This window comes from Erigeron canadensis, chromosome 4, assembly GCF_010389155.1.
Source record: "Erigeron canadensis isolate Cc75 chromosome 4, C_canadensis_v1, whole genome shotgun sequence".
NCBI lineage: Eukaryota > Viridiplantae > Streptophyta > Magnoliopsida > Asterales > Asteraceae > Erigeron > Erigeron canadensis.
In genome coordinates, this window is record NC_057764.1 from 40,414,567 (window position 1) to 40,432,750 (window position 18,184).

General features: G+C 31.6%; 1 protein-coding gene across 1 annotated transcript; it reads right to left on the reverse strand.

Moving 5' to 3' along the window:
* Positions 1-13,412: 13,412 nt before the first annotated feature.
* LOC122595068 (protein SUPPRESSOR OF MAX2 1) lies at positions 13,413-17,157 on the reverse strand. The gene is made up of 3 exons (XM_043767361.1): positions 15,633-17,157; positions 15,265-15,496; positions 13,413-15,170 (listed from the first exon to the last, which is right to left on the reverse strand). Exons 1-3 carry the CDS (start codon positions 16,904-16,906, stop codon positions 13,638-13,640), a joined length of 3,039 nt encoding a protein of 1,012 aa, XP_043623296.1. The 5' UTR covers positions 16,907-17,157; the 3' UTR covers positions 13,413-13,637.
* Between the last annotated feature and the right edge of the window lie 1,027 nt (positions 17,158-18,184).

The window sequence follows — 18,184 nt, forward strand, 5'->3', positions numbered from 1 at the left end:
AAAAAACTATATTATTCATTTATGGAAGTACAAGGATTGATATGTAATTAAAAATAGTTTATAAGGACTGAAATGCAATTAATATAAATAAATAAATAGATTACAGGGACTAAAATGTATTTAACAATAAGAATAAAAAAATAAAAAACTATAACAGATCTAGATGTATTGTTTGTTTTCTTTTTCATTCGGCTATGCATACATACATACATATATATATATGGGGACAATCAAATAAGAACAGTTTTAAAATATATATAATACTTCGGTGAAAACAATTTGAAAATAAGAACGGTGAGAATATTTAAAAACATCATTTTGATGCACCAAAAGTCCATAAACTAACATAGTGCATAACTAATTATCATTATTTAAGTGTTTAATAACACATGGATCCGTCAAAATAAAAAAAATCATGTTTTTTGTTGGATGCATCATTCTGATGAATATGCATCCAAGATGGATGCACAAAACAAAAAACATGATTTTCTCGATTTTGACGGATCCATGTGTTATTAAACACTTAAATAATGATAATTAGTTATACACTATGTTAGTTTTATGGATTATTAATGCATCAAAATGTAGTTTTTAAGTGTTCTCACCGTGTTCTTATTTTAAGACTGTTCTTATTTGATTGTCCCCATATATATATATATATATATGATAAGTCTGTCCAACACTTAAGCTTAGGTGTGAAACCTCTCACATACTAATATTTTATTGTTTATTGTTTAATAAATAAATGTTTGGGCCCCATGATTTTTATGGTTTAAAAAATTAATATGTCGGTGTCTGGCACCTAAGCTTAGGTACCTAACAGCCTTGTATTTCCATCCCATATATATATATATATATATGTGGGTTAGGTATTGTAAAACAAGTATTAAAGTAAAACAAGTAGGACAACATATTGACTATTAGATGATAGTTAAATTGATGCAGGGAGATTTATGAAGCAATTGATGCATGATGATTTTCATGATGCACGGTAATGGTTAGTGAAAAAAAACCTATTGTTTTATTTGTTTTACCTTATTATTTGTTTTATTTTACCTAAAACTTATATATATATATATAATTACATTGATCAACTTTAAAAAAAAGGGTTAACCAGTTGGTTGGACCTCATCAGAACCAATCAAAAGACTCCTCTCTCCTCTCTATCTCCTCTCTCATTTTTCTCTTCTATCGGTGAACAACCCTGCAAATCTCTTTCTCTTTCCATCGGTAAACGGCAGACGGCAGTGTATCCGCCGACGGCTTAGTATCTATACTGCAGATGTACCCATCATGGGTACCACCTCTCTCACATGGGGAGGATTTATTAGGTGCATCTTGTAAAATTCAGAGGCTAAAGGTATAAATTTATGTTAAAAATCTATAGATGATTACCCCTTAGTAATATTGCACACTACCATAGGAGTACTAAAGTTATATGCCATACTGCCATAACATTGATCGATCAGATGGAAAATTTGAAAAACAAATATAGTAACGTACAGTTGATTTCATTTTTGTGATTTTAGGTTAAATGTTTTTTCAAATTTAATTATACTCTGTAATTTTTGATTTCTTATTTGGTCTTAGAAGTTACAGTCCATATAAATTACATTGAAGCATACACAGGTTTAAACATTCTGGAGTTAAAAATAAAAGTTAATTAAAATTTGTTCCATATACAAACAAAGAGATGATGAATATATAAAAAGAAAATTTTGATTTAATGAGAAAGAATTGTAGAAACAAAATGCATCGCAGTGAGCAGCTTTTGGGAGTTTGCAGTGTTTAAAAAGTAGTTTCAGTAGTGGAGCTTAATTTGTTCTCGGTTGAAAAATGACTTTTATACCTAATATAAATAAAAATTAAATAGACTTATCATTAAATTTTAGACGTGTGGTACGGTACATTTTGATGGATTAAGGCAAATTAAGGTTCCAGCACAACTGGTTGAGGATACCAGGTTTTTCCCTTAGGCATTGCCATGTGTATTTCTCGGCCCCTATTAAAACCCAAGCCAGTTTATTAGATGTTGTGGGTTGCTTAAATGTACGTATGCACGTGAGTTTTTCTTTAAAAGCCAACTTGGTTTGGATGTAGCGGGGTCCGGTTAAAACAACCGACTACCCACACCGAGTTGGTTCTCACCATGTTATAGTAGAAAGTGCTTCGACATTATGAATAATGTACACCTTTCAAAAAAAAAGCTCTAATTTTTTGTCATTGCACATGGTCCTCAAGTTTAGCATATACTCCTTTGAAATATAAAAAAATACTAACATTATTCTTGAAAAATGTGCTTTTCACTCATGGGATGAAAATATAGTTCTTAGGTCAGGATTGGTTCTTATTGTCAAATTTGATTAATGGGGTCTATATATATTGCCAAAGGTGATTCATCGTAAATAACTCATTGCAATTAAATGGGTCTCTTGGTATCAAAATAACACAATCCTTTAAAGACCTGGTGGTGCATATATACTGTACAATGTCATGATTGATGGACCATGGCTCCTAATTTGTAATGGATGTTGTGTGTGAGATAATCAACGTGTTGAAAAAGGTCGCCAGTCGCCACACTAATGAAGCAAATTAAAGCCATTCTTACTTTGGATGAAATTCACAAATTGAAGTAAAGTGCATCGTATTTTTCATATAGAGTTTTATTATTTATAAGCAACAAATCCATATATCGATCTTACTATAAAAAATTACAAAGGTTCTTAATTTGACCAAATTATAAATCCATTTCATGCATGAATCCTGATTAAGGTATACGAGCATAGTGCCCGCGCGTTGCGGCGGCTAGAAGGTGATGATAATATAAAAAGGAGGCGGTGGTGGAGATCGAGGGAGGCGGTGGAGAAGGAGGGAAGCGGCGGATGTGAAAGAAAGTCGATGTGAGTGTGTAATGATTAGAGAGAATGAGGAAAGAAGGGTATATAAGAGTTTATGTTTAAGTAGGGTATTTTGGAAAGAAAAAAAATGCTGAATTTTAAGAAATCCAATACTCTTTATAAGGAAGTATAGATATATACGTTGTATATGTATTTAAGAAATTATAAGTTGGTTATTGTTTTTTGGGTTTTGCTAAATAAAGCCTCAAGGGCTTTCGTTAGGGCTTTCGTTAAGGCTTTCGTTAAGGTGCATTAATTAATTGTACACTTACCATAAAATTCAGGGGGCTGACATTTAATATGGAAATATACAACCTTTTTATGCACGTTAACTAAAGCCCTAAGAGATTCATTTAGCATTTTTCTTGTTTTTTAGTGATGATGAATATTACACTCAATTTCCTATAAAAGGGTAGTTATATATACCGAGTATAATAACCAATCATTCGTAGAAGAGTTGGCCACCAGCTGCCACTTTCTAGGAGCAACCTGGGTTTGAATCTTGCCAGAGGCAGAATTGAATTTAAGTGGTTAAATTACCTTGACACTATCCCTGCTAGGGGTTATGTGGGTACCGATTTGGTACATGGGATCAAACGGTTCCTATCAATCTACCATTTTTTTTATATACGGAGTATCATTTATCAAACAAGTAGCCCAATGGTTGCCGAATTTCCCACTTCATGGTTTTTCCATGGGTGAAAGGTTCGAGAATCGTGCTACATGTAAATGTGGGAGGTAGCCTTAACAACAGTATACCCATCTACACATGAGAAAACAAATCCTTAAAAGTATTACCGATTAAGATTTAAACCCGATGTGAGTGCACCAAAGTTGGAGAAGCTAGTCATTTTTCCGTTGCGTCTTTCAAAAGAAATTATCAAACAACTGTATTCTAGTTCTTGATCGTTGATTTCAAGTAGACGAGAAAGGTAAACATGATGCCGACTAGATAAATATATCAGTTACTTTTAATAATTGTACGCCATAATATAATAACCATGCAAGCTTTAAAAGAAAACCATAAGTAACTCAAAATCAAATGTTGGATAATTGTTAATCTATCAATTAAATCAATCTCTCTTTTTTTTTCTTTTCTTTTTGTCATTCCAAAAGAAAAGAAAAAAAATCAAACTTTTTTCATAAATTACCAAGTCTACCCTTTATCTCAATAGTATTTTTATTTCATCCAGATATTAAAATTATCTGTATATACATATAACATTCTAACAATATTCAAAACAAAAAGGATTATGAAGTGCCGTTCAAAAAAAAAAAAAAAACCATATATCATTCTAACAATATTCAAAACAAAAAGGATTATGAAGTGGGTGGAAAAGGTAAAGATGACAAGAGTGGTTGGGGAGAAAGGAGGGGTTTGTTTTGTCTTGATATAAAAAAGGCATCCTACTTCCAAACAAACCAAAGTGGACCTTTCCTTCTAATCAAACCTCCTCCTTTTCCACTTCTAATCATATTGTATTATGTAACCCGGTATTTAAATATTAATTAACTATTTTATTAACTAATTGCGAATTACTTTATTGGCTCTGACCAAAAGAGTGGTTGGTCACGGAAAAGGTGAACTTTACATGGGAGTTAGGATTAGTTTACTATACTTTCTAAACATTCTTTTTGGGACAAAGACAGTCACTTTTAATAATACGCATATTTAGTTGGGATCATAATTTGTCCCTATACTATTAAAATTGGACCGTGTCAATATATAAAAAAAATTGTTACAAGTCTATATAAACTTTAAGTGACGTAAGGTTTCTTAAAAAGTATATTTTTAGCAAATCATAATTAAAAATATGCATTAAGAATATCACTCATAATTAATCAAAATGTTTGAAGTACTATAAATTAATTTGCTCGAATTGTAAAAAATGGAAGTCTATTGTTTTCTACAATAGCATTGGGAGCATTATTTGTTGCACGGGAGGTAACTTAATAAAAAAAAATCTAACATAAAGAAAAGACCTTTGCCTGGGAGGATCCAATGTGTGTGTGAATTTGTAAAGAAAAAAAAAAGGTTAAAATAGTCTCATAATTGAGATGCTGGCCATTAATTTACCGAAAATCTCCCACATGCACAAAAGCCACGTAAAAGACGAAAAATAACTGTTTTTTTATTATTATTTTTTTTTTAAGTTAGTTTCGATTCAGACGTGCTGAAGGCAATTTTAACCAACAAATCGTTGGACCTCCAACCTCCTCCTCATGGAAAATACCTTGAAATGAGAAACCCAATACTCGAGACCTTAGGAAAAAAACTCACATCCGGGACCCACATAGTGAATTTAAAAGATATCCCTAGCCAACCCATTCTTTTTAAACAACAAAGGTATATTTAATTGTAATGCTTTTCACTTTACATTGCTTTCTCAAATTTTAATTTACAATAATGGTTTTAATGGTAATGCGTACGTTTGTGTCATGAAAATCATTCCCCTAATTAAAAACTCATATTTTTTAGTTCATTTGTGTGTCCATGCCAAGTTTAAAACCTCGTAATGTCCTAAAAGGTTTAACCGCTCATGTCTTGGATGAAGTTAAACATTACAAAGGTCTCCTCTCCAAATATCTTTGGTAGAATTTGAACTCATGAGATAACACTAGACCAAGCTCCCAATGACATGGCGTAGCTAATTAAGCTGCTTTAGGGCTTTGTTTCATCATATCCAACGTGAAAAGCGTTTAGAATGGTCGGTGTAAATTAGGATTTAAAGACAAGAAAAGATTTGCACGTCATCTTGATGTATTGGTTATTACTAGTTACATACTTAAAAGTTGTTTGTGATTGCGTTATAAAGTGATTATTTGATTATTACGTCTGTAAAACGCAAATAATCTAAAAACGTGTTTGTATGAAAAAGTGATTATTAGCTATGAAAACGTAGTTTTGGAGAAAAATGTACCTACATGCTTTTTCAAAAAGCAGTTTTGAAAACGCATAATCTTTTTTAAAAACACAGATTTTGTTTTATAATCGCAATACCAAACACCCCTTAATTAATTATTTGTAAGTCTAGTATCTCTCATTAATTTATGCTACAAAAGCATAACATGTCACATGCCAAATTTGATAAGATAGGTTTTTGTAACTATAATATGGATAGATCATAGATGGTCCTTACTATGACTAATTAAAATACTTTTTTCTCTATGTAATACGAGTAATTGTTATAGTAGTTCATGTCCTATATTATTGAGTCATTATCTTCAACAAAGAACATGAAACTACACTTCACACAAATAAGTGAATAACCCTTCTTTAATTTATAAAAACCTTAATCTCATAGAATGAGATATTGGCATTTAAAGTACAAAATACATATTTCTAACATTCAATATTTCAAGTTATAGATATATATTGTATATATATATATATACGGGGGGTCGAATAAATGTCCTAATTCAATCATAAGTTGAATGACTATTCGATCGGTCTGATGTGAGGTGAAATAGAGGAAATAGATCATAATAAATGAGAACACATGGAGTGGATGGGCAATGGCCTAAGTTTAGCAAATGTGGCACATGACACATGACAACATGCATGCATCAAGGCAAGACAACTCTCCAAACAATATTTGTCTTTGTATCCACATTTAAAGAAAACTTATAAGATAAAAGAGCTAGAAGAGTGAAGGAAAAAAAAAAAATTATGCCAAATACCAAAATGGACCTACTTTCCTATCTCCTTATGTTTTTGGAATTAACACCACTCTTCTTCAAACAGGCTGCTCCAAAACTTTGACCATTTCCACAATAAATATCTAGGAACACAGTATTGATCATGAGAAATGATATTTATATCATAACTTATAGTTTATTTACTATAAACATATTTTATTGATTTGTGTTCTAATAATGATACTACATAATAAATTTATTAATATTTATGGTACATGATCACTCCTCATTGATTATTATCGAATTTTCAAGGAATAGTTATATTATGAATTGAAGTCGTAGACAAAGATGGACTTATTTTGCCCGACTAATGTAATTAAATATCCAAAAGTTAGCCGTTGAAAGAAAACATCCAAAAGTTAGGATTACCTTATTAATAACTACACACATTGTTGTTAAAAATAACTATCGTGGATAATAGAGATACCAAACCTAATTCGTATGGTGTTGTTAGACTATTAAATTTTGCATGCAAAGTCGCAATCAATATTTATTAAAAAAATGGAAAATATTGCCTTCGTTCTATAAATATAGATGCTTAGATATCTAGGTTTTGCTTTTAATATTTGCGTATTTTAAGTACTAATTAGTGCTATACTTATGGTGCATTAAAAAATGTATATTTATTAAAAAAATTCAAAAGATGATATTTTGATAGGACATTAAATGCATCCCTTAAAAACATCATTTAATATTTTTTTTAAATAAATAAAACTTTTGGTCACTTACCAACTTAGATAGTTATCTTCTTTAGTTCTTATTTTCACCAACCAATAAAAAAATAAACTTTAACGGGTTATGGGCTCTAATACTTTAGCGGTGTATAGGAATTAAAATGTACACAGATCTTTACCCCAACATATATAGGTAGAGTGACTACTTTCAGATGGTAGACAAAGACTTGCAACCTTTGCATGGTATGTACGTGAATAAAACCTTTGACCTTTATCTCCAGTAGCCAAAATATTTATCACTGATCCAGATCATACTGTTTTAACTAACCAATACTTATCTTACCTTAAAAGTTTCTTGACTTGATTCTCTTATTTTTAAAGCTGGACATGGTTGTTGGAAATGTTGTCGTCGTCTCGTGGATTAACTTAAAGATATTTTGGAATAATGAACAGAACTAACACAAATGTACATTTATTTTTCAAATTAGATTATGGCTCATGCGATGTATGGTTATAATATCCAATTATTAATCTTACAAGACAAAACAAAATGCTGATATTAATAAATTTGAAAACTTGATTAAACAACTAAGATTGAGAAAATAAAAGAAAATGTTAAACAAATATATTAAGATCTTGAGATAGAGAATAATAAGATAGAAAGTTTCATATTGATAACAAAATAATATCCATTAAATGAATATTATTATATAATATTTATAATAATAATGATAATAATAAATAAATTGTTAGAATACAAAATTAATGTATAAAATTAAAAATTAAAAATTTCAAGATTTATATATATTAAATATTAATTGACATTTATTAGTTTTCAATTTATTGATGAATATTCATATCATAATTTTTAATAAATCCATCATTATTACACATATATATACTTGTATTATATGGTAGATTAATAAAAATATATTATTATGCATTATATGTTTGTATTATATGATAGATTAATAAAAATTTATGGCATAAATATGGGTTCTTTAAGCTGAATATACAATTTTCCATATTTCATTTTCAAATATTAAAGTCGTAAATATAATGCAATGCCGACATATGTGTGAGAATAGAAGACCGAAATCCACTTCCCAATTTATGCCTTTTGGAATTTCCAATTATTTTTGGCCAACTTCCCTCAATTTCATGTCTTTTCAGTACAATCTTCAGCCACACACACACGCTCAAATCCATGTCATTGTTTGCAAGCCTATTTATTACTCGGACGGACAGTTGATGTTTAAAATATACAAATTATTTTGTTTAAACTGTTGTAGTATATATATATATGTAGTGTCATTAAATTTACTAGTTAATTATAATATAAATATATTATTATTAAAAAAATTTAATATGATACCTTTAATCAGAGCCTTGTAATTGTTTACTCTGTAACATTTAAGATACTTTAATTGTTTTATAGTATCCTTCTTACTACTTTAGATTGTTTTATGTTATCCATCCTAAATTATTCTTGTATTCTTGTAATCTAGTGTTGCTCCTTTCTAATTGTTGGCACTTGGCAATATTAATCAAAGCTATATTAAGATAATTACCCATATATCCCAAAAAGTGAAAAGACATAAATAACTAAGTATTACTCTTAGTTTACAGTTTGGACAAAAAAAGCATTTAATTACCATCATCAATCAAGTAGGCATGTCAAAGTAGGTTTTACAAAAGTATAGCATTTCATTTTGATGGGTTTTTCTTTTTTATAACCGTTTACCTATTCTTTTCGACAACATGTTAAATGTGATTTGAGCTGAGAGAAAATCAAATCTGGGACATGCATGTTTATTCAAATAAATTCTAAGCCATGTCACGGCAAGAGAGGGGAGCATCTGTGAAGCTTCTTAAAATTGACAACTGACTCCACAAGTCCACATACATATAGAGTAAGAGTACAATGATAATCAAGCAACTATCCAAGTGCATTTGGGAAAGAAGTCAAGAACTACTCACTATTTTAGATAGCAGACCACATTAATTTGTTAAATGGGGTTTGCTAAATACAGTACTTAGGGCTGTGTTTAAGGTGCATAAATTCTTTGTACATTTACCATGAAAATCAGGGGGCGGACTTTTAATATGGAAGGTACAAGTTTTTTTATGCACGTTAAATACAACCCTTAAGGCTGTATTTAGCATTTCCCTTGTTAAATTATACTTGTATTAATTGAAGATCTAGATTAGAAAACTTATGCTTGTGGTTTATATAAGTTACAATTATTTAATAAAAAAATTAGGCTCACAAAATTGTTAAGAGCTAGAGAATAAGGCAATAAACTTTAATCTTCACGACAAGCTGCTATAAATAGATTTTAACAAGTAGGCGTCCAGCAATTTGTTTAAATTGACTAATAAATCCTAATTAAGGTAGTTGTCTTTTAGACCCAACTAAGAACCATTCGCTGAGAATAAGCCTCAAGCAGGAGCAATTGTTTTTAGATACCACTTACTGGAGTTTAGAGTGGATTCGAACCGGTGATCTAAACTTCCATAGTAGTTTTATAAACTATTTGTGAATGAAAATAATACTACTTTATTTGCATTGACCAAAATAATGTTATATACAACACTAAAGGTTGTAGCTAATGCGCATAAATTTTTTTTATTTTTCTCATTAAAAGCACATTCTCCAAACTTCAAGTTAAATGTAAAACTATTTTATTCACTTTAATTGTAGTTCCACGGTTATATTTGGCAAAATCTTTTATGAAAAGATTACATTACATATAACCATTTAAATAACTTCATTTTAAGATTTGAAGTTTATTTATTTATGTTATTTATTTGGTTTTTGCTATACAAAGCCCTAAGCGCTTTCGTTAAGGTGCATTAAATAATTATACACCTTCCATAAAAATCAAGGGGTGGACTTTTGATATGAAAACGTAAAACATTTTTATACACATTAAAAAGCATTTTTCTATTTAAAAAGATCATCTCCATATACATTCCCAATTACATACATACAAACCAATTTTTTTGCTAAAATTCTCCAAGCACTATCTACAAATTGTAGCTACAATTACATGATCCGACTCGATCTAATTTTGTCAAAATTTTTCAATATATATATAAATTCTTCTTTGAGTTGTTTAAAGATTAATTTCATTAATCATTAGTATATATTTGATTTTATATATTAACTACATATTAGTATATACTTTAATTTATATATTAATTGATGCTCCTTTCATTTCCGTTGGTTGGTCTATTACTATCTTGTTTTCCAATATGATACTTATCAAAGTATATTTTATTCTTTATTAAGACTGTTTCCATCTTTTAGTATACGTAGCAGCGTAGCTTTCTTTTTGGTGAAACTCATGGGTATATTTTAACAAGTTTTTATAGTACAAATTGTGTCATTAATGACTTCATGTCATTATAGGAAGTATTTTCCAGCTTTTAAAAAGAATCAACACCATCAATGACGTCACCATCATCATCTACTTTTATTCAAATTCACTAAATATTAATATTACGCAGGCCTATATGATAATAAGATTCCCACACCATTCAGTGTTAGCAATACATCTATACGATTACATTTTCATTTTCTGTTTTCTAATTACACAGAAATTGACACACTTATCATTTACAATTTGCAATTTGCAGGGGCAGTACTAAAGGGGTCCAATGCTCTCTTCAAATTTAAATTTTGTCATGTATTTTTAAATTTTTCATAAAATTTTAAATTTTTTTTATAGGTTTTTAACATTTTGCCCCCTTTTAAATTTATTTTTCATAAGTTTTCTAGGTTTGCCCCCTTTGAAATTTTTTCCTTGTACCGCCTCTGACAATTTGAGTAATTTTCAAAGGATTTAATACTCATTAATTCATCTTAACAAATTTCATTTTTAAACTAATCATACATGGTATATCGTTATATTTATTAAAGTTTAAATTAAATAATTAAACCATAGTCCTTGAGCATTAACTCAATGATTGAAACATTTAAGAGATCATGTGCTCAAGTTTTCGGGTGAACATAAGAAGTCCCTCTATGTGGGTTTGGCTAATGTATACATAAGCTCAAGTTTGAGGGGCAATGTTTGCTTTTTGACGAATTAATAGGGGTTTTTCTCCATCGAGTATTTGAAATTGACAATTTTACTTCGAAGAATTTCTCTAGCTCAGACGCAGTTAAGAAAAAATACATTAGACCTCCCGGCATCAAATCGCGACACGAATTTTTAAACGAAATTTATCTTTCAATAAAAAGTTTAATTACACCATAAGTAATGCCCCGAAGGCACTACTTATCAATAACCAACATCCATGCTTGCTGTTTCAAGTCAATATATAAACTAAGGAAAATGATTAATTGTTCAAACTAAATAGCTTAAAAATCCTTATAATCTTTATAATTATAAGATGATTACAAGTGGCAAAATCAAATGATAAGATAGGAAAAAGAATTAATGATCAACATGTCATAATCTTAAAGTTTTAAGAGGATTTTTAAGTTAATTTTTAAAAGGATCTATTATTTACCATAAATTAATCATGGACTTTTGGGTTTATACTCTTAAAATATTGGTATTTTTAATTACGCTATTGCTCTTGGATTATATCTAAAAATGTTTTTCAATGATATATATTAGTTATTAATTAATATATAATACACTTAATAAAATAATAAATAAGTTTGAATGTATAGATTTAAACTCGAAATTTTTAGAGAAGCAAAGAATTTCGTCTTTATAAGCCAAATGAGGTAAACGTCATATATCTTAAAAAAAATGTAGCAGTCAACATCAACGAGAAACAAAATACTTGTAATTAAAAAATGTATAATAAGTTGGATTACAATATAGAGAGGCGTAGTTAATAGTTACAGGGAGTAGGCTTGACATAGATTGAGGCGAAGACGTGTGCTTGTTTAGAGCCAGTTACATGTTTATTTTAATTTTTGGTATATTTTATTCATATTTTAATTAAACCAAAAAGTGCTTTTTTGACCACTTAAATTTCATCTATATCATTGCCATGTGATATTTATTTTACGCATTTAATCCCCTGTATCTCTGCTTGTCATTTTAAGCCTCTGGAAATCTTTCCCCACCTTATAGGCCCCTCTAATTTTTAACATTTAATTGTTAAGTCTAGTTTATTAATAAATTTCAAAAACTCTTAATGATAATTCTTTTAACTCACAACACTCGGGTTTTACATATATAAATGTTTTTCTTTATCAACTAGGCATTCCAAAACAGTTAAATAACTATTTATTATACCCGTACGTTGTTGCGGAATGTTATTACGTGTTTAAAAATTAGATACAAGCAATATATAGTAGTATAATACAATTTTTCAAACCAGGATTTTAAAAAATAAAACAAAGCTTGTAATATAAATAATAAAGAAACAAAACGTTTAAAAGCAATAAGAATAGCTAGAGTATTAAAAAAAAGTAAATCAATAACTATATTATAATGACACTCTGACGACTATGATATAATATAGTGTCTTATTTTAAATGTTAAGTGTAACGATAATGAAAACTGTTATATATCAAAGCCATATATATAATGAAAAGAGAGAAAATCATCAAAACCAAATGTTTAAAGGTAAAATTATACATGTGTGAAATTTGGCTGATACAAACATAAGAACCCAAAAGTTTGGTGTCAAACATTTAAAAACAAAAGCTTTATGGGGTAAAAGTTAAAAATAAAAAGGTTGCAAAGTTAAAGCTGTAAAGATATAAATGTTAAAAAATTTGGGTGTAAAATGAAACTTTAAAAAAGTTTAAAAAAGTGTTGTAATTTAAGCTCATCTCTTGTACCTTGCATATTGATTTTTAGTATATACATAATAATATATTTCAAGATCGAATGCCAAGTATGAATATATCACATTTTACAAATACATGCTAACAATATTAATTTTTGCCTCAATATATTGAAAGAAAACATTAAAAAGTACAAAACTTTTCCGAACGATACAAACCAATTGACATATGATATTGCATCTCTTTAAGACGACTACGATGATATATTGCCTTCTGGACGGAAAAAAAAATGCATAACATGAAACACTATCAAATACATTTTATTTTATTGACATATATATCGAATGGAATATTGTATGCAAAATGTTATTGCTCGTCAACTTTAAAGGACGGAGTAATAATTACTTTGTGAAAATTTATACGAAATTCAAAGAAGAAAATACAACAAATTCTTTAAAAAGGGAATTTTGAGAACCGTCATTTTTGATTACTTCTATTAACGGTTCTCTCCTTTTTCTAAAAGTTTCACTATACCTCCTTTTTCCCCAACTATATACACATATGGTCCCATATAAAATAAATAATAGTACCAAAATACACTCTCCATCAGACCATCACAGATATTTTGCTAGGCAGCCAGTCGCCTCCACTGCCTAGCTGAACAGAATCTCGGTCCGACTCAAGTCGAATCACCACGTCATCTGTCGAAGATGGTAACCGATTGTTGAGCTGGTGGAAGCTCGGAATCAACACATGTTCAGCCCATTCCTCTAGACTGGTCCGACCAAACCATAACCCGCCTAATATGTTCTCAACAGCTTCCTCCTCGACCTCAATGGCTATCTTCTCATCTACTATAGTTGAGAACGCATTTTTGACCGTTTTCTCTATCTCACGACGGATATTCCCAAAATTGACTGGCTTGAAAACGACCGCACCATCACTCGGCCCAACGAGCTCATGAGGTACAGACATAACCGAAAACTGTTGGTTCTCATCTTCTTGGTCAATGGTCAAATTGCTCGAGTTTATTGAACCATCTGTTCGGTCTTCCTCATAGTCCACTGATAGGTTAAGATCAAGTGATAGATCCAATGTGGATTCTTTCCTCGGTCTCCTTAACCTATCATTCCCCGACAACCAATGTGCTCGTCGTTTCAATCTTTTCTCGCCGAGTGCTAACTTCAACTGCCAATCACGGCTTGCTATTGAGTGCAACCGTTGCTCATCAACTTGATGTTCTTCTATGTTTGCAGTTGACCAGTTCCCCGTTAGTACAAAAACAACATTCCCAAGGCTAATTTCACGCCCGTGAGAATCAGTAAGCCGGCCTCGTTCCATAGCTCGTTTAATATTTCCACGGATTAACATATCAGCTTCATCAATGTCCGAAAGAACTATCACAGAAGATGGGTTCCTACGAACCGCTTCAACGATCCGATCCAACACAGTTTTACCACGAAAGCCCATGTCTGTTTCCTCACCATCACGCCTTGACCCGAGGCATATAGTGATCGGGTTGGTCCCACTAACGTGCTCGGCTAAGACGGATGCCATCTTCTTCTTTGCCACTCGGTCAGGACCAACAAACAATAGCCACACACAACCCCTCAAACCACTATTTACTTTGCATTGTGTTATGGTTGTTGCTATAGTTGAAGCTGCCTCCGGCTGCCACCACGCCTTTTTCATTAAACCTTTAAGCAATTTCTTAAATGAGTCAGTATCTGCTGTATCTGCAAATTTAGCCTTTTGTGGTTCGGAAGAGATGCATCCTAGAAGGTCCTTAACAGTCAAATCCTCATTTTCTTTTGGAGCTGTGAGCTCTGAAGATTTCTTAGGTCCAAGAACAAGATCAGTACGAACGGGGCTCCTTGGAGGCTCTAAACGTGGCTGTTGCGCTGGTTGCAAAGCCTCTTGAAGACTTCTAGGAGGCTGTAACCGTGGCTGTTGACCCGGTAAACTTTGTGTTAGAAGCATGTTTGGCTTGTATCCCCCAGTCAAAGGTAAGGCCATTGGTACAATTCTATCTAATCTCGGAGATTGATTGTAATTTGGATGAAGTCGTAAACATGTATCACTCCATTTCTTCTGCAATTCTTGAATCCTCTGTTTCGAGACCACTTCTTGATCCTTAACCTACAAATATAACCATAAAATAAATAACCAAAAGAACACAATCAACCTAAAACAAAAAAAAACATGTAAATACAAGACTAAATTCACAACTCACCTGTGGTTGATCCTTTGTTTTAACATTTTGCAGCCATTGAGGTAAACTACTCGTAGCTTCATCGGGCGGTTTTTCAACCTCCTTCAATTTCGCTAATTCTTGTTCATAATCATTTGAACATTTCGGACAGTATGGTGCCTTTCGGTTGGTATCCAAATTAATAGTCGTCGAAAAATTCTTCAATGGATTCAAAGACTCAACTGAACTACCAAGGACACCATTTGTTCCCATCCTATAATAACATAGTAAAAACAACTTTTATAAATATATAACTTCATATAGTGAATCTATAAGACTAAAACGATACCCTATGGTTCAATCACTAACAAACTAAACTAGAAATCAATACGAAAAACCGAATAATTTACCTTGAAAACATGGATGGAAGAGGTGATCTTGATGTAATTGGTACAGCTTGTAAATCCCAATCAGTTTCCATGGATGGATGATAAACTTGACACCTTAAATACGTCTCACAAGTAGCCGTCCCGATCAACCAAACTCTCCCCGCGAATTTCGATACTATTTTAGCCATTTCCGTAACGGATTCACGACCTACCGAAGACACGACCGTTGCAGGAGGTTGCTCAACTAACCATTTCAAGTCCCCCAGATCAATCACAGCACCTTTAGTAGTATCAGAGGTCGCGATTTTTTGATCAACAAAATCACCTAATTCCTTGATCTTATTCGGTATTAACGACTTATCAGACAGTGATACAAACTCTTTTCCAATTGAAATCACCTCAAAGCTTTTCAACTCTCCTACAAATTCACCCTTTTCGACTCGTTTCAAGATCTCGTTACGGATTGTTTCTGGTTCTAATTCCCCTACTAGAATCGGATTCCGTTTTTTGGGCTTTGTCATAATCTCAATTACCCTCTTCACCTCATCATCATTCCTTGGTTGATTCAAAACTTGATTCCCTAACAACGGATTCAAATAAACATTTCTAGGAGCTGACGACACGGATTCCTCGTTCTTTTTTAAGAGTGGGTTCAGATATAAGTTCCTGTTTAAAGGAACTGAACCCACGGGAGAAGGACGGAATCCAATTCCAGGAGTGGAGGGAATCTGAATCGGATTCCCTCCGCCACCAACACAAATGTTTCCGTTATTGGTATTGTTATTATTATTTAAAGATAAAGATTGTTCGATTGTAGATTTAACAGCGGGGCTAGAAAAACTAGCCTCGCGCATGACCCGACTAACGCTTGGGTCATCAAGTATAGAAATAATTAATTGCTCTAGCTCAACTTTAACCGCTAAAAGTGGTTGCTGTTGTTGCTCAGGGCAACCACGTCTCTGATGGGCTTGGGCACGTTTAAGGGCCGCCATCAGAGCGTTAGAAATCGGCGGTTCTTTAACCGCCGGTGATGACGTGGACGTCGGAAGACGTTCAAGAGCTACACTAAAACACAACTCCAAAGCTCTACACTGAAGAGGGTGTGAAGAATTCGGGTGTGACCGGATACAAGCTTGCCGGAGAAAGCCAGTAGGTGAAGCTAGTAAAGTTGAAGCGACATGAAGCGGTGTCGTTTGGCCGTGGTTTCGGCGGCCGGCTTCTGATATTGAATGGTTTAAAACAGTGGCGGCTTCTGGGGTTAACGTTTGTTGGATCGTACTTAATCCAGTCCTCATAATATGTAAAATTTGAATCAAAGATTGAGTTGGGTTTTGTATAAAATCACGGAATAAACAAAACCCAGAAATGGAATTTTGTAAAAAGCTATAGAGATTGAGAAATTTGTGGATTGAATTTTGAATACAAATGTTTAATTTTAAAAAATTCAATCAAATAAGGCCTATTTTAATAATTTTGTATGTGGACTTAAGAAGAAGAAGAAGAGGATGATTATGATGATAAAGAAACCCTCTCTTAAAATAGTTTCTTTCTCTCTCTAGATATTTGGTTCTGTATATGTATAGTAGTATATGTATATATGTATGTATATATATTTAAAGGTGTGTATGTATGTAGAAATTGAAAGAGAAAATAAAAACAAAACAAGCTTTTTGGAAATTATTATTTAATAATAATAAGTGGTTATAGTTATAGAAATAGTGGTAAAAATTTGTACGCGGGGGAAAAAGGATGATGATGATGATGGCAATGTTTGTTGTATTCAAGAGAGAGAATTTGCAAGGATTTCTGGAAAATAAATGCTCTCTTCTGCCTGTCTACACTCTACACTCTCCACCTTTTTGTTTATTTTTATTTTAATTAAATCAGTTTAATATTTTAGAGATAATGGACTCACAAGAGCCTTTTTGTATCTATTATCTCCCTTCTCTCTCATCCTTTTTCTTATGTAATTTTTAATCTTTAAATTTGGCATAAAATAGGAATATATCAGATTTCTAACCACTCTACTTTTAGTTTATTATTATCAAATGAATTATTAAGTTATGACATATTTGCCCGATACGTCCTCGTCTCAAAATACATGTTTAATTTTTTCTTTTCTACAGATGTTGCAACATTAAATTTTCAGTTTTAACTTTTAACTATTTAAAATAGACTTAAATGGTTGTGCTTGATATTATATTTGAGTGCTACTATAGATACTAACATACACCGTCAACGGTTCATAAAAACACATCTAAAACGTCCCGTTCTATGAAAAATGCCGCATTTATCGTCTCGTTTTATATAAAACGTCGCGTTTGGCCGGTGTGTAAAATAATAAAAGCTACAAGGAGGATTAAACGTGGTTTGGCACACATGTTAGTTATTCTCCTGTTTTAGGTATCGTTTTACATAAAACGTTACGTATTAGGTTAAACGGTACCTAAAATGGGGGAATGATTGACATATGTGTCAGACCACGTGTAATTCTTCTTATAGTTTTTACTATCTACACACTGGTCTAACGCGACATTTTATAAAAAAACGAGGCGATAAATGAGACGTTTTAT

Bases quoted from the DNA above. Each gene is read 5' to 3' on its own strand.
- LOC122595068 (XM_043767361.1), bottom strand. From the start codon at position 16,906: ATGAGGACTGGATTAAGTACGATCCAACAAACGTTAACCCCAGAAGCC. The intron at 15,497-15,632 runs GTAAATTATTCG...ATGTTATTATAG, and splicing joins CTTCCATCCATGTTTTCAAG to GATGGGAACAAATGGTGTCC. The intron at 15,171-15,264 runs GTGAGTTGTGAA...TTATATTTGTAG, and splicing joins AAACAAAGGATCAACCACAG to GTTAAGGATCAAGAAGTGGT.